The sequence below is a fragment of the Alosa alosa genome, chromosome 17, assembly GCF_017589495.1.
Source record: "Alosa alosa isolate M-15738 ecotype Scorff River chromosome 17, AALO_Geno_1.1, whole genome shotgun sequence".
Lineage (NCBI taxonomy): Eukaryota > Metazoa > Chordata > Actinopteri > Clupeiformes > Clupeidae > Alosa > Alosa alosa.
The window spans coordinates 28,315,289-28,340,202 of NC_063205.1; the positions used below are offsets into that span (position 1 = coordinate 28,315,289).

Below are 24,914 nucleotides of genomic sequence, written 5' to 3' on the forward strand. Positions count from 1 at the left end.
GTATCTTTTGAACGTGAATATCATCCTTTAATTTTACAACCAGGAGTCTAGCACCTCTAGAAATATCTATGCATCTGACACATCAGCATTTTGAATGAGTAACTACGTTTGTTTAATAATTAATACGTGGACCCATTAATTTTTAACAAAAGTAAAATATAATGGCCTGTGGGGCTATCAAAATAGTAAGAGAGAGAGAGGAAATGAATAGTGAGTGCATGTCAGCACACACCTTTGGTATGCGAGAATTAAATTCTATTTTATCCTGTCAGTTTTCACATGACTTCCATCACCCATTGTTTTACCAAATTCACACAGATGTTGTTTTGATATAACATGGAGATTGGCTCCTGAGCTCAACTTGCATAATTGAAAATGTGTCGTGTTTTGCACCTCTTGATTTCAATGCACACCAGATCACAATGATTCTTCAAGTATATGCTTTCAGTAGGCTTAGAATTCTCTTCATCATATTCTGTCTCTTTTTGAGGTCGTCGCATCATCTAAGGCCACTTAAATTGTCAGTCTGATATTTGCAGGTTGTCATGGCCAGAGGAGAATGGTGCATGCGGACCTCTGGCTGAGCGCTGCTTACATGTGAAGGTGATGACAGCTTCTCATTAAGACCCTACAGGCCACGACGGGGAGCTGTCATGAAACCAGAGGAATTGCCAGGCCAAAGACACCGGACCTAATTAACAAAAGCCTCCTGAAACCACACAGTTAGACTCAACTTTATAAAGACTTCTCAAGAATGTGGATATAATTATGCCAGGAATGGATTATTGTAGGGTAGTCTAAGAATGTATGTACCCTACCCTAAAGAACATTTCATTTTCGTATGAAAGTTAAGCTTTACCCATTGCATTTAATAATGCAACTCTGTCTAAATAAACGCTTGTGTGTCTGAAGTGCTTCTCTTCAGAAACTGATCGTAAATTAAAGATAAGAGTGCCATGCCGCGTGCAGGCTATTACGACTACTTATTCACGGTAGGACAGATGGGTGAATGGGGGATGGGCGACAATGCTCGTGGGTATAGAAGCTGGGGTGCACGGCGCGCGCCTCATTGCTATTCGCTGCATCCATGCACGCAGCACCCTGGAAGCACGTAGCACACGTTGCACTCAATGCAGTTGCCTCCACGATAAGCATTTTCAATTTAGCATTTGATGCTTTATGTCTTTGTCATTTATGTCACATTTAACGTGTGGATATTGTCTACTACATGAGGTAGGCTAGGCATTCAACTGTTCACATGCACTTGAAAGCCAGTGTGCTAGCAAGCAATGTAAAATTGAGATTTCAGCAAAGCATGGGGTTTAAAGGGTAGCCTTACCCCAAGTGCAAAATAGATGCGCCTTGCCAAGCCAATTCTTTACTCACTGAAAACAAACTGCACAGCTCCTGAGGAGACTAGCTTGGGGCAATATGGCCAATTTGTGTCAGTAGGCATCATGTCATATTTGTAGGTCAGAGATGATCATCACTAAACTATGAGCCCATATGACCCCTGACATTTTGAAAAACAACCTTGAAACTCAACATGAGAATGAACCAGATTCAAATTTGCTGCCTGTGCACATCCAACCCCATAGCCTAGGCTACCCCTATAACATTTTTAGCCAATGTGAACGTAGGCCTAAGCCTACTCAAAGGAAGTCCAGACAGAGTGATTCTTTCTGGCAACCAAAAAACCCCCAAAACAATAGGGCTACAAACGGTGGCCTTGATGATCTCCTCTGACGGAATAAATACTTTGATATTGACGTCAAATCCCCGGCATGCCCAAGCATGGTCAGCTTTTTTTCCGCGTGTAATCGGGTTTTCCTTCGGCTATTTCCGTTGAAGTTACACAATCCCCGCCCCACTTGATTCCTGTGTTGTTTGGGGACAGTAGGAAGATGGCGGCTGCTCCGCTATACTGTGTCTGCCGGCAGCCCTATGATGTGAGCCGGTTTATGATCGAATGTGATATCTGTAAGGACTGGTTTCACGGCAGGTATGTATATAATTGTTTCCTTTAGGTAGAGGAAGAGGTTGGTGTGTCTACGTTTCGTTGGAGTTGCGCAGTTTCGGAAAAATCTGGGTATGTCATGCGGTCGAACAGCAATCCTGGGGGTCTCTTCACGCGTCTTTATTGTCACAGTTACCCCTCTAGGAACTATTATGGTAACACAACCAGGAATGGATTTCTAACGTCATATGTTTTCATTTTGATGGGTTAAGTGGTGTACTGTTGTAATGTCCTCGTCCTGGGGTTTCACGAGTCTTTACTTTATGGAATTTAATCGTCGCACGTAACATCAACGCTTGGCAAGTTAACGTAGCTAACGTTACCGAGTGGCAAGTCGATAGTTGCTGGACTGTGTCAAGTTTTTGTTCATATCAGCTTGTTGGGGGGAATGAGACGTCACCGAGGAGATTGACGTTTTTGTTCCTGTAGGTTGTCGATTCGTGTACTGTTTTGCAATGATCACTACCGTCGATGACATCAAGACGCAAACATTATCTGTCTGTATTTACATAGAAACTTAACGTTAGCCAGTAGGCTGTAAAGGTTGACAGCAAGCTAGCTAGCTCTCTCGTTCGTGAACCCACTGGAAACTCGTCCTCAAATGCGGGTTTCCTGTCTCAGGTAACTGAAAACGACTCTTCTATCGATATGATTGCTTATGTAGTTATAATGTCGGTACGAACTACCACGAAATGTTCAAATATCATATTGTTTGGGTAGGGTACTGCGATTTTACGGGGTTCAGGCAACCCCAGCACACCGAAATCAGTCCATACAATGTTAGCAAGTTAGCTATCTTGCTAATTTAAGTCGGATAAGTTTGTCAAAACCGATTAGGACAGCAAGGTTATGCACAGAATGTGTCGGTCGCTTTGAAGGCTTGTTCTCAAATCAATTATGTGTACAAGTGATCACGGGAAGACACTATTATGTACAATATTCCATGTTTCTTGTTGGTTTAAGTCGGGGGATTTAAATGCCTGCCTTGAACAAAAGTAGACACATTGCAAACCCATCTAGTGGACAAGAGAGGAATTGCAATTTAAAGAGACATTTTCCTACAGCGCGTCGCCTGTGGAGGCTACTGCAGTGACTGTAGTACCACCGATCAATCATTCATGTTTATATAGCTAGCATTAGAATATGTTTGTTTTCACGTTAATGCAGGACATAGTAATCTGTTAGCAAGCTTTGAAGACTCCCTATTTTGTGTAGAGGTGTTGGTTGTGAGAATCTGGTCAAGTCACTTCTCTATTTGACAGTCCAAATCACAGTGAATACAATGTTACACCATGCCCGAATACAGATTGTCTCTCTTGCACTGTGCTGTAAGGCCTTGTGTAACCACACATTGCTGTCAAAACCTGGGCATGTCATGAAGAGGAACAAATACAAAGCTATTCCCATTTATGACTAATAAGTAGATGCACATGACCAGCTAGGCTTTGAACCAAATGGGCTTTTCGCCCTACCATTTCCAAGCTCTGTAACCAGGTCGTAGGGTACACTTTGATAATTGATGGCCTACAAACACACAGCTCAGCGAAGAAGAGGATATTTTATTCACCATTGTAGACCATGTGCTTTTCCTCTGGTGAAAATCAAAAGCATAACAGAGGCCGCCGACTCTAGATGGTCTTCAAACAACGCAGTCAGAGTGGTTGTATTTTTTTTCACCCCAATCTTGCCTAGTGACTGCGGGATTGGACGACAGCAACCCCAGGCATGATTGGATGTTGTTTCGCTGCCTAGCTAGAGCGCTCATCCCTCTCGTTTTTATCGAGGCCCCTTGTGTGTGCAAGACTAGTGCCACCAAATGGGATTATGCCGCCTACCCTACCATGGCGCTGTATGATAATCAGCAGGAAACCATGGGCCGGTACGGGGGAGGCTTCAATGGGATTATCAGCCTCTTCATAATGGTTATACACAGTCTGTTCCCTGCCACGATCTAACACTTGCACTAGGCCTATGCAAACATGCAAGGATGGGATCAGATCGGTGGCGGATAAGGGGAGGTTAGCAGTTGACAATCGCATAATGGGGTCCTCAAATGGTAGAACGTCTTTGTTAGTTTTTTTGTTTAGTTTTTTTTTTGTTGCTCTCTGTTGAAATTGATTTAGTTTTTCCAGATATGATGTTGCAATCTGTGAAAATTGCTGCTCTGGGCTAAAATTGCAGTCGAGCAGTTGTGATTGACTCACTATATGACCCAAATAGCCCACTTAAGGTCATTTCTGAAGTCATGGTATGGCATTGGCTAATTTCTTCCCTCTTGACTCGAGAGAGTCGCCTACTGCTATGGCTGCTAGAACGTCCTATGTCTGGCACTGCCGGGCCTGAGTTTGAGGAGGGGTGGGGGAAGCTGAATGAGTCGAGATGCGTTGGACAGGGGGGAAGATTGATGGCATTGCTGCTGAGCCAAGTTCAATGCTCCATCCGTCACCGTCCCGCGGGCAGGAAAACACACAAGACAGATGAATGTGTCTTCCTCTTCAGCTTAATAGGGTTGGCCCAATTGGGTTACGCATTCCACTTACTCTTCCTATTTTCTGCCACTGTGCTCTTGTGCAATTTCGGAAGTTTTATTTTTTTCATGTGAAGAGTTTTTTTTGTTGTATTTGTGACACCAAAAACATCAGGTTGTGCATGGTACTTTAATCAATGCTGGGCGGGGGTGTTAAATCATGTTATTTATTGTCTGATTAGGGTTGAAAAGTTAAGTCATAATATTGATTTGGTACTTGACCTGTCTTTCAGGACCAGTGCATTGGAATATATTAGGTATTCTTTTTAGCAGTGTGCTGAAAAAAGCAATATATTGATCCAGGTTAGTGTTATATTTAGTATCAGAATCAGATTTTTTTTTATGTTTTTCTTAAATTTCATAGATATCAAACTGCACTACTTATGTGTTCAGTGTCCCCCCAGTAAGAACTAGGCTATGTGATGGAATATAAAAATGATATTGAACTTTGAGGCCTTAGGGTCAAGCCTACATCTGTTATGGTGCCACTAGTGTTTGTCTATGGATAAATAGCCTCTGGTGCTTTAGGCTGAACTTCCTGTGTGTAATGTGGCCTATACAATCTCAGTGGAGCTTGAGGACAAGTCTGGTTTACTTCCTTCCCTTGGACTCAAATGTCTGTCTTGTTTAACCCCTTTCTGACGGCTAGCTAAGAGTTTTGAACTCTGTTTGCACTCCCAGTTTAGGCAGGACCCGGTAATTAATGTGGTGACAGGGTTTGGAGCCCCCCCCCCCCCCCCCCCCCCCTTTAAAACTAGAGTTGGCAAACCAGGTGCTCACAGCCTGAACCAACGACCAAACATCGCAGCTCTTTTCGCAGCCAGGGGCCACACACACACACACACACACCCCCACACCCCAGTCACCACCCCTTAATTTATTTGAAAAGTGCCAGCTCCGTAATGAAGGCGTATCGGATCCCTGTGTGGGGGGTTATTTAACCCCTCGCCCAAATGGCTCTGCCCGCCCATTGCTATTGTGTTCCTCTGAGCATCTTTTGAAACAATGAGGCCGTCGCAGCGGGGCTGACTAATGTGTCACCCCGCGGCCAGAAGGAACCAGGGCCAAGGTGTTGCGCCGCTACGAAGACAGACAGACAGAGTTTTGTGAGTCTTGACGCAAAAGTCGGTGCTGTGCTGTGCACTCTGGCGTGGGTTGTAATCGTTGAGAAAAAAAGAAAAAAAAGTGAATGCTTCGCCGCTCTGTCAGTTCAGTGTGACGCACAGGGAGGACAGCATGACTCCGACGAGAGGCAATGCTGCTCTCAGCCGGAACACTAGCTCTCTGTCTTCCCCCCCCATCTTTCTCTCCTTCCTTCTCCTCGGATTTGTGGGCCTGTTAGGTAGTTAATCAGTTACACAGGTGACACATTCGCTGACTCAGAGAGCTGCTCCTGTGGCACAGTGCCCTGTTTTCCCGAGCTGTTACACAAGGGCTGAAAGGGCGCGGTGGTGTGGGGGTGGAGACGGGGGGGAGAGACCGGCCAACTGCCTCCCTTACCTCAGCGCACTCGGCACGTCGCCCCCGGCATGACATAATTGCCCTTGTGACTGAAGTTTCTCTTTCTCTCTCACTCCCTCCCTCTCTCTCGAATGTGCTTTCTTTTTTTTTCTTTCTCTCGCTCTCTCTCTCTCTCTCTGTTTTCTCTCTGTGGCTGTGAGTGTCTTCCTGAGTAGCTAGGCCCTTGTGGCAACAGCGAGAGATGAGAGCGGAGAGTGTTTGTGCTATTGTTTCCACCGGGCAGGAAGTGAGTGAGCGATGCAGGGGCACTGACACTGTGAGGTGGCCATTGTGTGGGACGGCTGGGCCTTGTATCTTCCTCCCGCAGGCCGTGGCATTATGCAGCCTCCACTGCCCAGTCATTCAGCCTCCCACAGACATTCTCTGTCCTCAAGATTAACCAGCTCAAGGATCCAGACTTCAGAAGTGGACGTTTTGCTAGGAAATAAGAGGATTAATAGAACATATATAACTATATGTAATAATATGGCTTGTAGAAATGGTAGCCAGGGCAGTCCCCAGTGTTTCACTGATATATAGGCTACCTCCACAAGAAGAACAGTCATATTGAAATGTTGTTCTTTGTATAGTGAGGAAGTTATGTTGTATGTGTCCGATACAGTCTACCATGTTTTCTGTATAGATGGATTTTGATTTTTTTTGCTGACCATTTCATACTGAGTGCTTTGTAAACATTGGCACACCACATGCTTTAACCTACAGCATGCAGGTGTGTTCTTTACTGTTGAGGAAGATAAAAGCTAATTGGGAGAGTCCATAGGTGGAGATCCTGTGTCCCACGCCACCCACCAGAGGCAAAAAGAGGCTAACGGCTCCTGGGTGTGCTAATGGGGCTGCTTTGTTTTGGTTCAGTTTCCTGCAATAAGAGGCAGATCAAAGCAGATAACAGTTAGAGGAATCCTCTGGCCCTCCCTCCCCGCCAGCAACTGAGGGAGGGGGGACAGGACTGGGACCCCCCCCCCTATGTCCTTAAAAAACACTGTGTCAACAGTTTACACAGCCTCTTCTGTCTCTGCAGAGGAAGGGGTGAAAAGCTTTGATGTCAAGGCTTTTTTAAGCAGTAGCTCTGCCTCTGACACTGACGTTTAAGGATGGAAGCTACTCCAAATGATGTATGGTTTAAAGCACAGGTGGATTTTTTTTTTATTGCTCCTGTTTTAAGTGTAGTGACAGCAAAAAAGTCTTCTGACAAATGTTGAGTTGAGGCCTATCAGATTTATTTCTCAAGTACCTTGCTTTGATAGAACATCAATGAGTAACCCTGTTCATTTCCCAAATTTTTGTTTATGGCAGGTTAATCCAGTGTTACTCCGGTTCTACCGGTATGACCCCTGCTTGCTATGTGGTAGTTCTGCTCAACTTTACTGCAAACAGGTCTGCTTGACTCACCTGCTGGTGGTCAGCCTCTGTGTGGTTCAACATTCTAGTCAAAGAGTGCTTTTCACCACAAATGCACACAGAGTGAACAGTGAGCTTGGTTTCACTACTTGCCATACATTATGTGAGGGTATGTTATATTTGACAGGAAACTTTTTCGAGTCAACATCACCAGACAGCTCTGCCAGGACCTGAGGTCATCCAACCAAGTGAACACCTGTGATTGACTGGTATTAGGTCAGATGCACAACAATGAAGTTGTGTTGACTTGTTTTTGCATGTGTGGGAGGGTTATGTGTATGTTTATCTGTTCACTGCAGTGGTAAACAAATACAGATAAAAAGATCTGTGAATGGACTCTCCCCACCCACAATAGGTTACCGGTCTCTAGACTGTCTCATGAGGGCGAAAAATTGCCTTAAAAGGTGTATTGTCACACCGGTGTGACTGGAATGTTGGAAAATGAACATTCTAATGAATATCTGGGGTCATTGAATTCAACATAGAATTTGAGAACTTTGAATTGTTGCGGAACGGAATCTTACGTTAGAATGTTCAAAAACCCACACCTTTAAGGGTTAACAGGCCAAATAAAAGTAGATCAAGATAACCCAAGCACAGGCTAGATAATGAGTTGGCTAATAATATACCGCTGTTGTACAGGTTTTACAACAGGTTTGTTTTGTAATAGGTATGCCACTGAGATATTGTTTTGAAGCACCCAATCTTGTGAAACTGCACATAGCTTCACATAGCAGGCCAAACCATGTGCCAAAACATTATGCCTATACCCTAGCATGTTCCACAGGATGGATTGTTTGACTCTGTTCATGGGAACATTTTCTACATACCAGACGGTCAATAAAAGTCAACAGAGGTGATTTTCAGTGTACACTGGGTATAGAAATGCAAAAGAAACATACTAATTCCTCTCATTATGTTAGTAACAGGGCTCTGGTCGTCAGCTGAAGAATGCCTCTGTTGATAGAGCCCTTGTGGTTTTGGGCTGCTTTTTTTGAGTGGTTGAGGTTTCAGTGATGCTTTGTGTAGAAGAAAAAGAAGAAAAAAAAACCCCACTGCTGTAAAGTGGCTGTATGTCTGCAAGAGGCTTCTTGATGGATGTCTTGAGTTTTGCTCAACAATATGGGCTTAAGTGTTCAGCTTCAGTTTCAACATCAACAGTTTTCAGAGTAGGCCTAGGCTATTTCTCCTAAAGGTTGATAAAAGTGTCATCTGTTCTTGATGGTTTTGCTCAGTTATGATTTCACTCAAAGATCTCACTTCACTTGCACCTTAAATGCTTTCACCTCACAATGTTATTCAGGGAGAGGTACATCAGATAGATGACATGGGCAGGTTGTCAGAAGACTACCAGTAGGCTATAACAGTCTGCTTTGATGCATCAGGGAGAAATATAGCCAATACTGGATCTCTTCTATTGCAGTTTTTTGCCAGACATTCCTTCATATATTTCGGGTAGCCTAACAGCTAGAGCTCAAGGCCCTTTAAAATCCTGGCAGTATGACAAGCAGTGAGTCCAATAACAAGACGCACACGTGGAAACACTAATCACATGATCAGGCTCAACAAAATACAAGATGAAAGAGTACCTATGTTGAAGGGGGTCCAACACAAGACACTTCTGCCTGTGACTGTTAGTATTTTGGCATCTACAGTAAGTAGACTGATCTCTGATGAGCTGCATCTTTCACTCTTTTCAGCTGTGTCCAAGTGGAGGAGCACCATGCAGCCGATATTGACGTCTATCACTGTCCCAACTGCGATGTCCAGCACGGACCCTCCTTGAGTAAGTGGCTCTTGGTCTGACCACAGACAGACAGTGGGGGGGATAAATTGCCCTCTGGGGAACTGATCATTTTCTGTCCTGACGCAGTACAGCTCTGACCTCCCCCAAAGTGCTGGGGTCAGAAAGCAACAGGCTAATTGAGTGGTAGAGTAATCCTATCATTGAGTCTGTGCACAGAGTCTGTGGTTATAGCAAGCAAGGAAGAGTAGTGCCTACTGTGTGTGTGTGTATGCGTGTGTGCATGCATGCGTGTTTGTTTGTGTGTGTGTGCACTTTTGGGTGTTTTGCATGCATGCTTGCGTGTGTGTGTGTGTGCACGTGTTTGTGGATTGTGTTTGTCTGTGTGTGTGTGTGCGCGTGCGTGTTTTTGTTTGTGTATGTGTGTGTATGTGTGCATGCGCGTGGGGAGAGGGGGTGGGTGGTCGGGTGGTTGGCAGTAAGTCAGTTTTGCTTCTCAATGTCGTATGCGTGCTTGAAGGAGGTGCTGGTGGTTGTAAAATGTATGCTTCAAGAGAAACGACTAAAACAAAATGTCATTTTAAGTAGTGACACATTATGCACTAACTTTGCTTATAACCTAACCTGTTGCAGTGAAAAAGCGCAATAACTGGCATCGCCATGACTACACCGAGCCAGGTGACGGCACCAAGCCGGTGCAGGCGGGGACGTCAGTGTTTGTGCGGGAGCTGCAGGAGAGGAGCTTTCCCAGGTAGGGGCCTGAAACCTGTGTTTGTTTACTTGTTTGTTTACTCAAGTGATTTCGCAGCAGTTCCCCACATCTGCTGGAGGAACCAAAAGTTACCGCAGTGAAATTGATTCGTTTCTCAATAACGGGAGAAGCCGTGTTGAAACGGTGCTTGCATTCTGTTTGCAAGATTTAACTTTAACTTTTTTAAGAATTCATCAGAGTCCTTGTAAATGTGGAGTAAAATGAACTATCAACTAAAGCCAGTGGCCTTACTGAGGACTTATCACTGACTGCTCTTTTTGTGTTTGTGTGTTTCAGTGCGGATGAGATTGTCTTGAAAATGCAAGGGCACCACGTGACCCCAAAGTATTTGGAGAAGCACGGGTTCAACCACCCCATCATGTTGCCCGAGTTTGAGGGACTGGGTCTCAAGCTGCCCCCTCCTTCCTTCTCCGTAAAAGACGTGGAGGAGTGTGTGGGTGAGGAACCGCCATCCATATGTTGAAGCTGTGTGTGTGTGTGTGTGTGTGTGTGTGTGGGCGTATTTGTCTTTGTTTGCTTGATCTGTATTTTAATTTCCCCCAATACTTCATGGATGAATGAATTAATGTTTTCTATAGATCCTTCGATGCTGAATGTTAAGCACATAATGTGTCGCGCGCAAGAGTTACAGCAAATACAAGATATCTCATTAGCAATATAGCTTGAATTTCTGGATCACAAAGTGCAAAATGAAACCAGAAAGACAAAGACCAATACCAGCAGGCTACAATTGATGCTTAAGTGGAAGGTTTACGTATTGGTCACCCAAGATTAATCAAAAGTTGATTGATTGTAATCTAAGATTATAGTTGTCTGAAGGTTCAAGGTATTTCCTCGTCCTGTCGAGGGCCTGGTACATTCTGGCTCTTGTTACAGGCCTTTTGCAAGCGGCGAGCATCTCGAGTTCAACGCCACCGCAGCGGCTGTGTTTTATCTCTTAAGCTCCAATTACACGCCACCCCTTCTGCTCCATTGAGCAATAAGCGCCTCTTGTTTTAAAAAGGAGCAGGTGTTGTGACTGGGGTGTAGGCCCCCGTGGCCAGATCGCATTACATTCTTACAGTTTTGGATACAATGGGTGGAGGGCTCGACCCTTTCTTCCTCCCTCCCTCTCTCTCTCTCCCCCCCCCCCCCCCCCCCCCCTCTGTGTCTGTCTGTCCCCCCCCCGCTCCGTGTCAGCAGAGGCGTCCGGTCCGTGTGAACTCCAGAGGCCCTTCCATCCCCCATTGTTGGTTTAGTATCCTGTCACCTGTGCTTGCCAAGACGGCAAAAAGGGAAAAAAAAAGCGTAATTCGACCCCTCTGGTCGTGTTCTTAGATGGATAAGACTGGGATTGAGGTGGTGGCCTCCCAAGCCCATCTGTAGGGGAGGGAGAGGATCGTCCGTCTCACTGGTGTAGAGGTATTCCACGATGGCTTTCTCTCCCTCCTCCCATTCCCTCGTCGGAGATGCTTGATTAGTTAGACATCCAGGGACTGCAGCGCTCCGAAACGCTTTCCACTGGCTCTGCTCCAGCTGTTCCCTGTCATCAGACGCTGGCCAGCTGGGCTCGTGTGTGTGTGTGTGTGTGTGTGTAGGCGTGTGTGTGGTTGGCGGCAGAAGAAGCAGTGGGGGGCAGGGTGATCACACAAATGCCAGCTGTCCTCTCCCTGCTTATTGGTAGCCATGTTTCCAGTGCTCGCTCGCCTGCTTACTTGCTTACTCGGCCCTTTGGGGGGCGGCAGGTTTGATTTGCTGCCCTACAGCTGTGCGTGTCGGTCAGTCAGGCCTTATCTCTCCAGCCTCCAGGGCCCACACTCTCCCACCTCTCCACCTCTGCCTCTCCTCCACCCCGGCGGCTCAGTCAAGCAACCCCCACAGAGTGAGAAATTCCCTGAGGGAAGTAGCACAGTGGTGTGGAAATAACGGCTAGCTCCAAGCCTGGCAATTAAGCAATCCCATTTACAGTCTAGTTAGGGAAATAGTCCCAATTGCACTGTAAAGATTTCAAGATTTTTAATATAAGCTACAAAGATTTGGTGTAGCTTATATTGTGAGTTCATAATGTTTAGTTAAAACGGACTAGTGACACCTGGGTTAAAATGACCTACAGCTTCTGTGGTTGAAAATGCTGTAAAGCCATATTGTATTAGAATACTTGATGCTTTCAGACGAGAATCGCAAAAATAGATGCTCTGAGAGAATCAAAATTACTCCCAGGGGGTCAGGGATCTCTTGACGCAGTAATCATAAACTTGTATGGAACACAAAATGAACAGCTGTTTCAACTGATCCAGAAACTTTCAAATAATTGGCATATTGGCCTGCCAAGTCTTTTACATGTACAGTGGAAATGTCTCATGGGATTTATTAAGAAATGTTAACCTCGCTTACAACAGCTGAAGCATAGTAAGTTAAATCAGCTTTTGATTTTGCAGGGGGTGACAAAGTCATTGATGTCATTGACGTTGCCAGACAAGCAGACAGCAAAATGAAACTCAAAGAGTTCGTCAAGTATTACTACCAGCCTCAGCGACCAAAAGTGTTGAACGTCATCAGCTTGGAATTCTCAGACACCAAGTAAGTCGTCTTACTGCCTAACAACAATGAACTACCAAATTAACTAATGTACTATCCAGAGCTGGAAGAGAGTACAATGTGGATGTGGGATACTGATTGCTTCTCCATCCTCTCAGGATGTCTGACTTGGTGGTGGTACCGGATGTCGCTCAGAAGATGTCCTGGGTGGAGAACTACTGGCCGGATGATTCCTTCTTCCCCAAGCCCTTTGTGCAGAAGTATTGCCTAATGGGGGTGAAAGACAGCTACACTGACTTCCACATAGACTTTGGGGGCACGTCGGTGTGGTACCACGTCCTTTGGGTAGGAGCTTGAGAGGCCCTTTTTAGATATATGACTGCTAGCTCCTTCTTTAACTCAGACATATTTATGTTGAGATGGTAATATAAAACAGTTTGTTGATGCACGCATGCCACTGTGTGTTTAGATTCGGCATGCATGTAAAGATATGAATCTGTTCCCCAGGCTGCAAGGCAGTAACAACTCTGTACAATGTAGGTAATATTACTCGTCAGCATCAAGTCCTCTGACTAACTGGTGTATTTTGTCCCTGTTGTTTCCACAGGGAGAGAAGATATTCTACTTGATCGAGCCGACCAAGGCAAACCTTGCACTTTACGAGGCATGGAGCTCCTCTGTCAATCAGAGCGAAGTATTTTTCGGGGAGAAGGTGGAGAAGTGCTACAAGTGCGTGGTGCGGCAAGGAACCACTATTCTCATTCCCACAGGTGAGAGATTTACCTCCTCCGGTCTGGTCGCTTGGATTCGTAAGGCCCAGGCACCACCTCTAGCCCCGGCACCAGTTCCTCGATAATGGGGGCCTCTCAGTATTTGTGGTTGGTGTCCTTGCTTGACCCATGCAATGGAAAATAGTTTCTTGGAGAGAGTGAAAGAAAGATTCAAAATCATCAAAGCAGACCACGAGTCAAAAATAATATCAACATTTTCCCAGGGAGCTTGCCAGGAAAATTTGGCTCACTGCTTGGAGGGGGTGATGACCCTGCTCGTTGCCAGGGGAATGAGAAGCACGGAGTCTCTGCCAGGCACCAGTGTAAACACAACAGGCCCAATTGACTGTGTCATAGACGTGGCTCTATCCAGTGAAAATCACTCCAGCTCGGCCCAGGAGCTTTTTAGTCAAAGAAAAACCAGGAGTGCTGTAAACAGTAGATAAGGTACTGTGGTGAGGGATATCGTGTTGCAGGAGCCGACCTTATCACAGAGAGGGAGAGGGAGGCACAGGTTTGTGTTTGGAGTGAAAGTGAAGAGCGACAAACCACTCAGGCATAGATCCCTCTCCTGGCCTCTGGCAACTGGTGTCATTAGAGCATCTGGCTTCTCTCACTCTTGCTCGTAACGCTTCATCTAAGCTCCCTTATCCACAGCCCCTCCGTTAACGCCAAACGCCTCTAATCTGTTGTGCGTCGAACAGGACGGGGAGCGAGATATTGATCAGATGGGTTGCGTCATTGTGGGGAGAACGTGTGCTCTGTCTGCAATGCCGCCGGTGAGGGTTGTTGTTGTTGTGTTAACTGTTGCTCATTGCTGCCCCCTGCAGGATGGATCCATGCCGTTCTCACCTCTCAGGATTCTATGGCTTTCGGAGGAAACTTTCTTCACAACTTAAACATAGGCATGCAGCTCAGGTAGGCTTTCTGCAGACCTTAACCTGAGAATGAACGAATGCCTGGAAGGTCACATAACTATAAAACAAACTAAAATTCAGTTGCCTACTGAACGATGCAATGACCTAGCACCAGGTTAGTTAATAACCTCAACGTGATTTTTACGCATCTTGCAGGTGCTATGAAATGGAGCGACGTCTGAAGACCCCTGACCTCTTTAAGTTTCCCTACTTTGAGGCAATCTGTTGGTATGTGGCCAAGAATCTCCTGGAGACATTGAGAGGTAAGAAAGACCTAAACACACCCTTCTTTATACATATTTTTAAATGACTGTCTTAGCGGTCATCATAAGACTACATGATCATCATGATCAGATTCATTGATACACAATCCATCAAGATTGGATTTGCTGCATAGTTCAAACATATCTGCCAGGCCAACAACTTTAAACACTAACAATCACACTCAAAATAAATTTCTGCTTAAGCATTGTGTGATTTTTTTTTTTTTTAACGTTCAAATATTCCTCCTCAGAATTGCGAGAGGATAACTGTCCGCCCCAAGCCTACCTTGTGGAAGGGGTGAAAGCTTTAATCAGTGCACTGAAAACATGGCTTAAAAGAGAGGTATGACCAACACAGCTCTTCTAAATACAATACGTCAGCAACTGTAACGTCCGGTCAATATCACATCACATCACAGTCCAGGTGTGGTATGTGGATAGTAGTGTATTGTATTCCAGTGCAGGAGATGGAGCACAAATGCAAACCCATTACAGGCTTCTCACTGTTCAATGCGTATGCTCTCTCCCCAGGTGACCGAGCCCACCAGTGAGGTTCCTGACCATATCAGACCACACCATCTGGTCAAGGAGCTCACCAAGGAAATCCGCTACCTGGAGGTAAGTCAACCTTTGGAGATAAGGCCGGTGGAGGAATTTGAGCGTAGGCACACCTGGAGTCATTGAATGCGAGTGTGTGTGTGACTAAATAATGCGCCTGTAATTTGAAATGGACTAAAACCAACCAAGCCACCACAATGGACTTTTTTTTTTTGGAACTAGTAGGTTTTCCCACCATTTGCCAGCACTGGCATTTAATCAAAATGTAAGAATGAAAAAAAGTCCACTACACCAGCTCCCAATGAATGCTTAATTTATTGCGACGTTTCGGGCACTAGCCCTTCATCAGACATCATCAGCTAGTGCCCGAAACGTCGCAATAAATTAAGCATTCATTGGGGGCTGGTGTAGCGGACTTTTTTCATTCTTACATTTTTGACCTTTTTGTCCAGCACCCAACTTAAGACTTTGGATGTGCATTTAATCAAAATGTCTCATGAACCTTGTTACCTTTTTAGGAGGACCAAGGCAGTGGTGGTGGACACAAGCCAATGAAAACTCAGGGAAATGGGGGTTGTCCCCTGACTCGCTCCACGCTCGAGCGTGGGTGCCACGCCAGGCGGGCGGCTCGGAGGTTGCGGGAGCAGCAGCAGCAGCAGCAGCATCAGCAGCACACCCCGAAGCTGTCCTCCAACCTGGATGTCCTGGAGCGGCACACGCGCGAGGTCCTGAAGAGGCTGGAGGTCGGCCCACTGGAGGAGGTGAGCGCAGCAAGGCATTGTGGGAGGGCAGACTAGAGCTGTGGGGGGGGTGGAGGTATGGGAAGGATAAGGGATGGAAGTAATATTTGAAACATCCTTTCACATAGATCTCGGTTTCTCGAGTTCACAGAGTACTGTAGGTACGGAGGGGGAAAAAACAAAAACAATCGGTTCTACCTAGCTCGAGTGGCTGCAGCCAACAGCTAGAACTGTCACACTCTGGGGGGCATGAACATGGCATGACCCCAATATGTTATACTCCCAAATGGATGTCAGATTGTGGAACGTGTTACTTTTGTCCCCCATCACTGTACGTGTGTGTGGGAGTTTGGGCATCTTTGGGGTAGCTAATTTCTCAAAATGTGCATCACAAAATTAAAAGGGTACTGTTTGTGATCCACATGCCTTGGATTCAGTTTGGAAGTTAGTTGGATGAAGCGCATGCCTTGAGTAAAGATCAGAGTGCAGGGACTGTAAGATGATGGTTGCCAGCTGGCTGCATGGTTTTACTGGCAATCAATGAGAAATGTTTGTTTCATTTGATCCCACTGAAATCTCTTCACTCCATTGTAGGATCCAGACTTTAGCACAAGAGTGCATGGAAAGTTCAACAAGGTCTCCATGGCTTCTGCGGTTACGATCGAGAAGGGCCTGGACAATAATCTGCACCTGGTGATGTGCAATGGCAGAATTGTCAGGTGAGAAACCTCTGGCATGTACTACTGAAAGGTAGCAATAATTCAACATCGATGAGGCATCAGCAACATAACATGGAGACAACATGCCTCATGGACACGGCTAAAAGTCATGTCATCTATAGGTCCAAAGGGATTTATAGATAATATTTGGCATCAATCTCCCTAGAGACCTATTTTTGTCAGATGACCTGCCCTGAAATCTAAAAGCTGAATCAAAATGCAGCAATTACCCTGAATTTAAAAGCTTTAATTTGACAGTGTCAAAGTGCAATCTTATGAGGTCAATACATTTTAGAAACTATGCTAGATAGTCATGCTCATGGTCACACACATCTTGCTACTGCCTCTACTACTGCTTTTCTAGAGCAGTCGTTGCCAAACAGGGCAGTTGGTACTTGGTACTTTGATTGACAGAAAAATACACTGTGTCTGTTATTCAACAGAGACCAGCGGCCTCGTGGTTTAATGAAGACTTCGGTAAAGACTGAGAACGGAAATATGTTGGCATACCAACTTAAGCAGGTCAAGACAGAAAGGATCGATTCGGATGAAGAGCAACATTGCTCCAGAGGTAAAGGTCAGTAATCACAAAGGCTGTTAGAAGTCTCTAAACTTAGAAGGAAGTCTCTGATATCGTGACTAGTAGTTCATGTTTGGAACGTTTTCTTGTTTGGAACATCAAATTCTTGTGGTTTACTTAGCCAAGTCATGAATCCTTGAACACCATGAGCACTATCCTAATCAGCGCTGTCTTTGCCTACAGATTTTCACACAAATACTCAGCCAGAACTCAGGGGAGAAACGTCTGGTGTTTCGGATACCGAATCGGAGGACAGTGGAAGCACAGAGGTACTGACTGACTTCTCATTTCATTCCTCCCTTGTGATGAGTAAGATTTAGTTGATTTAAAATAATAACGATGTTGACATTGTTTCCTACTTTGTCACTTAAAGCGGAGGGATTCCTCTTCGGAGGATGATTCAGGGAGTTCTGAGGATGAAAAGGACGACGTGAAAGGCTCGATGGAGGACTCAGGGAGCGTGATGGGGCACCAGGCTAACACAAAACACAATCATAAACACAGGCCACTCAAAAGGTAAAGCAGCAAGTTCCTGATATAGTGATATGACCTGAGGTTACAAATACAGGGCCATTCACACCTGGAACAATAACTATAACATAACGATAACTATGACAATAAAACTGTCCGCCCAGGACCAACGATAATAACAAGTCTCTCCTTATGGTGATGAATGTGATGTCTAAAATTTGATGGATTCTGATTGGCTGTCAGCTTTTCATCATTCTCAAAATTGCACTAAAAGTGATCCGCAACAATATCATTCTTCATGTGTATATCGTTATAGTTAATGTGTGAATGTTGTCATTCATGTTAGATAGATCAATACTTTTTTGCAGTTATCATTCTTGGTGTGACCGGACCTTAATAGTGTAGTAGTGCTTTTTCGATGTCAGAACTAGGACCATTGCTAGGCAATGTTTCTGGTCTGTCCAAGCCAAGTACACCTTTTTGTAGTTTGCCCTCTACATTTGTGATGTCCAAAGGCTATGTTCAATATATGGTTCAAATAATTACAGAATTGGGTAGGCTTGGAGATAATTAAAGGCATCTATGTGTTTCTGCATTTGCAGAGAACGTCCTACCTCACCAAGCACAGAAGAAGCCATTCAGGGCATGCTGTCCATGGCTGGGTTGCTCTGCCCACAGCGGCCGGACGAGGATGGCAACTCGCAGGAGCCATGGTGGTCCCGGACGGTTCACCTCTCCCCAGAACACCGAGACAGGCAGCCGCCGTCCGGCCCGGAGAGCAAGGTCTTCATGGACAGCCAGGGCAACAGTAGCAGCGAGGCCTGGGACCATCACGAGATCCCGCCCAGCCCTTTACGCCAAGAAGACAGCCCGAGGGGGGACTTCCAGTACCGGGAGAGCTCCATGTCCCCTCCCCTGCACCCTTCCAAGAGACATGCTTCCAACCCCCCTCCCATCAGCAATCAGGCTACTAAAGGTACTAGACTGGTTTGCATCAGCTCCTCTTTTTTGCTGTTGTTTTATACCAGTGTGTCACCTTTTTGGCACGACTTGCATGTTGGTCTAGCAGTCCCCTCCTAGCTCAGCAAGTAAAGCATGCTGCTGCCAAACATAAAAGGCAAAGTTATGGAGACCAATGATGAAATTGTGCAGCTTACACTTTGGAAATTCTAATTTAGGCAATCGCCGTCATTGCTTGCTGGTTCAAATGTTAATTTTGGCTGTTTGGCTAATTTTCAGGCAAACGTCCGAAGAAAGGAATGGCTACAGCCAAGCAGAGACTGGGGAAGATCTTAAAGCTCAACAGACACAATCGTCTTTTTGTGTAGTAGGAAGATTCAGAGATGTCGACGGAGAAGAGCGCTGCTGTCTTTTTTGGGCTTGTAGCGGTCTGCTCCTCTTTGGATTAGACACGTAGAACTTAACACATACAAAGGCCACGAAAGCTACATCTGGAGCATGTGCACCCTCAACACGCCACATACACACACACACACACACTCACTGTGCATGCTAATGAGACAGGGTATGTTTGATGGAAGCAAGCACACTGCTGCACCTGTTTGACATCCAGAAGGTGGAGCAAATTTAAAAAAAAGAAAAGATAAAAAAGGAGAAAAGAAAAGATAAAGAAGAGGATATGTTCTCGACACTGCAGGGACTGTGGGAAATTTACAATTGTGTTTTTTTTTTTTTTTTTTTTTTTTTTTTTTTTTTTTTTAAATTCATGAGCTCTCCAACAATTTTTGCCGAGATGTTGTCAAGAATAAAGGAGCCTCCTTCCACATTGGCATCACATAAGTCGAATCGTCACACCAGTTACAACCAGCCTGTATTGCATTTTTTGCATCGTTTTTTTCTCTCGTCTCCATGGTATTGGAGCTTCCACTGTTTCCCTACCTCCATGACACCCTGTAGCGCCGAGGTGAACATGCCTCGTGCTTTTTGAGGCCAAGGACAATCAAGGACAAACTCCGCACGGAGGACAGGCTGTGTGGCCTGTTGAGGTTTAACACTGGGGTGGGGGATCACCTAGTTGTAGGGTTGGTCTCTCGCTTTCTCTTTCTATCTGTTCATCTATCTATCTATCTATCCACTTCTACCTTTACATCTGTCTTTAACCTAGATAGCTGTCTGTCTGTCTTTCTTTACATGGGGTCCTTCTAGACCTTGAGAAGGGAAAGGTGCTATGGTGATAAACTGGAAATTCCTTAATGGTGCTGAAGTTTGTGTGTCCTGCGTGTGTCCTTTTCCCCTGCCCCTATCTCAGTCACACCAGCAATAATGATGACCTGATGTTGAGTGGAGTGAACTTAGGTCCTAGAGGGCATTCTCATGCATTAGTCTTCCTCTGATCGCCACTAATCACCTCTCGCAATGGCTGTACAAGTCATTTGTACACATGTATTTTTTTTATCATCACAGCCACAGTCTGTCGGAATGCTCTAATGTTTTGCATCCGTGAAATTGTCGTTTTTTTTTTGTTTTTGTTTTTTAAACAAAAAGTATCAAAGCCATATGTTAAACGTTTTGTGCAGCAAAAATGCAGCTCAAGTCACGCCAACACAGAACCATAGATAAGTGCTTTGCTGCCTCCTGTTGGTCAGAGGAAGACCTGATGAGATTGCCATCTTTAGTATTCGTAGGGTAGGAGTTTGCTTGGTTTTAAAGGCATTAGATGATGTACAGGGATGGATGAATGACAGAGTATCCTACTTAATTTATTTGCTTCTTTTTGGTATCTGACTTGATCAGTTTCTTTTGATGGCTTTTCAACTGTGTATTTATTATTAAGTCCTGAATGCATCCTATATCCTCACCTCCACACTGTACAAAGTATTTTTTTGTAAATGTTGATATTATTAAACAGTTTACTTTAGCTCAACCTCGCACCACACTAAGTAAGTTTCCTTGACATTTTAAATGCCTGGCTTGATGAGGCATTGGGTATTGATTGATTGGGCAAAACTGCAACCAAACTTAATTAGGACACAGTTGCCTGATTTGCGTGCTAAAAATTCCATTTGTATTTTCTAATTTTTATACCATGGATGTGTTACGGAGTGGTAAATAACTACTTTTAATTGATTTTCATTTGTTTTTTTAAAAAAAGAGTCTGTCACTATTTCTAAATTCATGCACTGTCCGTGATGTTTGCTCCACCCTATCTTTCTATTTTGCTAATTTCTGAATTTAAGAAAATTCCAAATTTGAGATGGTATGGTGCCTAACTGCTAAGTGGGGTCTGCAGTTTGTCTCAGGGAACGAATCACAGAGCTGACATCTGATTTCATCACCAGCAATGTCCGTCTGTGTTACTATGGTTTCAGCTATCATGACGACGCTATTTACGTACCATATCTTTATGATTATGATCCTGAGCCTTGGCCAAGCTCTTGGAGTACTACCTAATGACCATTTTATTACTTTAAGTGATTTAAAAATACTTTGATGGCTCACATGAACTCAATATTGTAATTTTAAATATAGCAGGTTAACCTAGGAGACCCATGGTTGTACTTTGACCAAATGTTTGAGCAAAAATAAGAAGTACCTCAATGTAAGTATCATTTGTGATTGCATTACACCAGATGTGTTCTGAGTTAGGAGTGTTTTACGCATGAGAAGCCTTTTTTATTTTGTTGGTGGGTGGAAACAATATTCAAGGAGAATTAACAAAAAATGAAAGCGCCTCTACCTGACGGACATGATGTCCCTTTCTGATACAAAATTAAATTTTTAGGATGTGAACGTACTTTTTGCTACTGACTGTTGGTCTGTGTCCCTGTTTGTAGAAAGAAAAGAGTCAAGATCCATTTGATGTAAGAGAGCTAATCTACTACTTCCAACTACAATACATAACAGCAATGGTGATTCAACATCTATCCAATACTATTATATATTATTTTGACATCCTAGAGTTTTTGATTTTAAGCAAACTATTTTTTAAGCTTTAAAAAAAACCCTGACCAGACAAGTTAACTAACTGGATTAGCTGGAGCACAGCTTAACTTGTGAATGCAATGGTGATAATACCTCCCATAAACACACTATTGAACGTGTTGTAAGTCCTCATCATTGACCTTGACATGCCCTTTCTTTGTTCTCTTACACAGAAATAACATTACAAACCACTTAGCTAGATGTCCTTGTCAGAGCCCATGTCACATTTCCACAATCTAGAGGTGCTAGCCTGCTGGCAGGGTTTTGCTCATGCCTTCAGTGATATGTACAGTATTTATTTGGCTTCATCTCTACATTACATCACAACTGTGGTATGAAATGGGTCACTGTGTTTGAATTTATAGAATGGAACTGATTTCAATATTTTGTATGTGCTTCGTTATTTAAAAAAAAAACAAATGCAATGTCAGTTCACTTTGAAAAATGGCCTGTAAATATTGAAAAAAAAAAAATACAATTTCCTTTGTGTATGAACTGTTTGTTCTTTATACTAGCTTTGAACAAGATTTCAAGTGGCAAATAAATCTGTTTATTAAGTCAACAATGTTATGCACATCAGCTGTTTCTTTCATTACATCCATGTGTACAGGTTTTGCAAGAAGGAAGCGTGTTACGATAAGAAACCAGTCTTTCATTACAGTCTATTTACAACACTGACTTCAGGATCAACGATCAGGTCATTCTTGAGCAGCAGATCACAGAGTGGAATGGAGGGATCTGCAAATAAACAAGACAAAAACAAGACACATGAATCCACTACTCAATTCATACATTTAAATATTTCAACCACTGTGATGTACAGTATGCAACAAGTTCTGAACTGAGTTGTTGGCAAGTCGTGTGGCAGGATAGAAGGAGAGTTTCTCAATTCAATACTGGTTAGTTTTTTTTTTTTTACCTTATTGCTGGTAGTTACTCCATCACATGGTAGCCAGAGGATTGTAGAATGTAGTGTTTCCCATACATTGACTTATTTGTGGCGGCCCACCACAATATCAAGATTGACCACCACACAATGATTTTCCAGGTTGTACTAAATTGTGCTTAAATCTGGTTAGCATCATAACCACGCTGTGCTAATTTGTAAAAAACTGTTGTATTCAAGTTAATTCTGCAAACCAACCACCACGATTAGAATTCAATTCACTGGTAGAGTGAAAAGTCTATTACATGGAAAGTCAGGGGATTTGATCATATTTTGGTCCAAGTTAAGGAATATCAGGGAATTTGTTTGTAGCATATTCAAAATGTAGTTAGCATTTATCAAAAATAATATTTTCCAGTTAATTTACATGTCTCAGTTAATTTACATGACAAAGACAAACTGTTTCAAACTATAGGGGCAGCCTTGGCCTACTGGTTAGCACTTCAGACTTGTGACCGGAGGGTTGCCGGTTCGAACCCCGACCAGTAGGAACGGCTGAAGTGCCCTTGAGCAAGGCACCTAACCCCTCACTGCTCCCCGAGCGCCACTGTAGCAGGCAGCTCACTGTATCGGGATTAGTGTGTGCTTCACCGCTGTGTGTTTCTCACTAATTCATGTATTGGGATAAATGCAGGGATCAAAAGAGTATATATACTTATATATATACTTACTTAACTAACAAACTGTTTTTTTGTCGTCTGTGATCAGGGAATTTCACATTTGACTTAAGAGTGGGAACCCAGTGTGTCCCAAACACAATGTGTATCATATTGATTTTTTTCAATTCATTGATAGGGTGATGCATACCCCATCTTGTGTCCCAAACACATTACGAGGTGACAGTAGCCATAATACTAGCCAGACACTATACAGACAGGGAAACGGTCACCATAAATGAGGTAGCATTTAATCTTGATGTAATTCAGCATCCAACCGTTTCATTCCATATTCCTTCCATTCCCTGCACTACTTAAAAACCGCCTTAAAAATAACTTCATGACAGGAACAAGACTCACCTGAAAGTCAGCTTCATAAATATGAGGACCGTTACTCATCATCGTCAGCGGGGATTCCCAACTCCTCATCCGTCCACTCAGAAGAATCTGGCCATGGGAAGTGACCCTTCACAGAGAGAAAAAAAGAACAATCAAGTCTATAAACTAGCCTTACATTATTTGTTCTAGATGTAATGCTCCTGTCTCTTAGTTTATCAGAAACAAAAATATGCATTTTTGGTTAATGAAATGTGAAGACATAATCGCAATACTGCCTAAGCAATACCTCCTGACAGTTGTACATGTATGTATGAGCTTGCAGATATCGGATTTACAAATGCTACAGGGAAAGTAAGTATGCTTTATCTTTACATTATGGTAACATGGCAGGAAGGACCTCCTGCAAGAACTTTTCCTTGTGTGAAACTTTGTTGTACTTCTCAGGACAGACAAACACTCACCAACACAGCGTCTGGGTCGTGCCAGCAGTGCCACAGAATCCAGAACCACATAGCGCTGGATAGGAGTTCCGACTGGAAAACTTGGTTCTTTGTCAGTTGAGGGGGTGTCCTGTACTGGGGCTCAATGTGTGGGCCACCTCCTGCCCTACAATCACATATTTCACAGGTGAAAGAGCGTCACACGCTAATAATGTACTTAGTATAACTATATGTTAGGCTAGCTACAATTTGCATATCAGAAACATCTGCTCTCAGATTACTATGGTTTATAATATCAAATGAGAGAGAAAAAAAAGGTTGCTATCGAGCAAATTCTAAAACCGACAGCGGAGGGCTGGCTAGCTGTGTTGTAGCATACACTCATCTGGCTATAGCTGGCTAGCTAGCAAGGTTAGTGATGACCAGAAACTAATACGAGTAGAAATCCAAACACGTAATTCTACAAGTTAGCACTGTTAGGAGCACTGACGCTTAAGTGACATAGTTAACATAGTCACTTTATATTTAACATTATATACATGCAAGATACATGCTAGTTTCAGCTTATGATAAGCAAACTAATGTTATCCTCACTAGGCATGGCTAACAGTTACCTCCTGACGACTAGTCTCTGTGGCCCTCGTCGAGCGAGCTGCATGCCACCTCGGAGGACACCAAAAGCCCTCCCGAGAGAAGCCATGGTGACTTTATTCTTCTTTCTGTCACAGTAGTGTAGCCAGAGTGTAGCAGCGCAAAGGCGACCGACTACAAAATGTCACCTTCTCAACACAACATCGACAAGCTCGCAGACCAAGCAACAATCTGCAAGCTCATTGGTGGATTTCTTCTTCGTCATAATTTCTACGGGGCAGGAGGACTACATGACCGCTGTATCTACACCTGCTGTTTCGAAGTACAATAGTGCAAGTAGGCACACACGCGCAAAGACAGGCTACTAAAAGTAAAAAATGACAAAAAAAAGTTAGTTTAAAGCCGCAGTACTATGAACTTTAGGTCTGAAACCAGCAAGTTAACTACTGCATACACAACCTTACAAAACACCACCCCCTATACTGA

At 44.0% G+C, this 24,914-nt stretch overlaps 2 protein-coding genes across 4 annotated transcripts; one reads left to right on the forward strand and one right to left on the reverse strand.

Annotated features, from left to right (window-relative positions):
- Nucleotides 1–1,719: 1,719 nt before the first annotated feature.
- Nucleotides 1,720–22,018, forward strand: kdm7aa (lysine (K)-specific demethylase 7Aa). 3 transcript variants are annotated; one of them, XM_048268768.1, is made up of 18 exons: nucleotides 1,720–2,002; nucleotides 9,164–9,249; nucleotides 9,841–9,958; nucleotides 10,256–10,416; nucleotides 12,397–12,538; nucleotides 12,655–12,841; nucleotides 13,104–13,266; nucleotides 14,097–14,184; nucleotides 14,340–14,446; nucleotides 14,698–14,789; nucleotides 14,978–15,064; nucleotides 15,523–15,765; nucleotides 16,339–16,463; nucleotides 16,907–17,034; nucleotides 17,227–17,312; nucleotides 17,417–17,559; nucleotides 18,117–18,490; nucleotides 18,754–22,018. In XM_048268768.1, the coding sequence occupies exons 1-18, from the start codon at nucleotides 1,905–1,907 to the stop codon at nucleotides 18,840–18,842; spliced, it is 2,517 nt and encodes an 838-aa protein (XP_048124725.1). In that variant the 5' UTR covers nucleotides 1,720–1,904; the 3' UTR covers nucleotides 18,843–22,018. The 3 variants fall into 3 exon arrangements, with proteins under 3 accessions (XP_048124725.1, XP_048124724.1, XP_048124726.1); XM_048268767.1 differs by having other exon boundaries at nucleotides 1,870–2,002; nucleotides 16,907–17,040; nucleotides 18,754–20,398; XM_048268769.1 differs by lacking the exon at nucleotides 1,720–2,002 and adding an exon at nucleotides 2,188–2,638 and having other exon boundaries at nucleotides 16,907–17,040; nucleotides 18,754–20,398.
- On the reverse strand, nucleotides 21,984–24,644 carry ndufb2 (NADH:ubiquinone oxidoreductase subunit B2). Its single transcript, XM_048268770.1, has 4 exons — nucleotides 24,452–24,644; nucleotides 23,859–24,003; nucleotides 23,419–23,524; nucleotides 21,984–22,194 (listed from the first exon to the last, which is right to left on the reverse strand). Exons 1-3 carry the CDS (start codon nucleotides 24,535–24,537, stop codon nucleotides 23,450–23,452), a joined length of 306 nt encoding a protein of 101 aa, XP_048124727.1. The 5' UTR covers nucleotides 24,538–24,644; the 3' UTR covers nucleotides 21,984–22,194; nucleotides 23,419–23,449.
- Between the last annotated feature and the right edge of the window lie 270 nt (nucleotides 24,645–24,914).

Excerpts from the sequence above, each read along its gene's own strand:
- kdm7aa (XM_048268767.1), top strand. The coding sequence starts at position 1,905 with ATGGCGGCTGCTCCGCTATACTGTGTCTGCCGGCAGCCCTATGATGTG. Across the intron at positions 10,417-12,396 it reads AGACGTGGAGGAGTGTGTGG|GGGGTGACAAAGTCATTGAT; the intron begins GTGAGGAACCGC and ends TTGATTTTGCAG. Across the intron at positions 18,491-18,753 it reads CAGCAATCAGGCTACTAAAG|GCAAACGTCCGAAGAAAGGA; the intron begins GTACTAGACTGG and ends GCTAATTTTCAG.
- ndufb2 (XM_048268770.1), bottom strand. The coding sequence starts at position 24,537 with ATGGCTTCTCTCGGGAGGGCTTTTGGTGTCCTCCGAGGTGGCATGCAG. Across the intron at positions 24,004-24,451 it reads CAGAGACTAGTCGTCAGGAG|GGCAGGAGGTGGCCCACACA; the intron begins GTAACTGTTAGC and ends ATGTGATTGTAG. Across the intron at positions 23,525-23,858 it reads ACGACCCAGACGCTGTGTTG|GGTCACTTCCCATGGCCAGA; the intron begins GTGAGTGTTTGT and ends CTCTCTGTGAAG.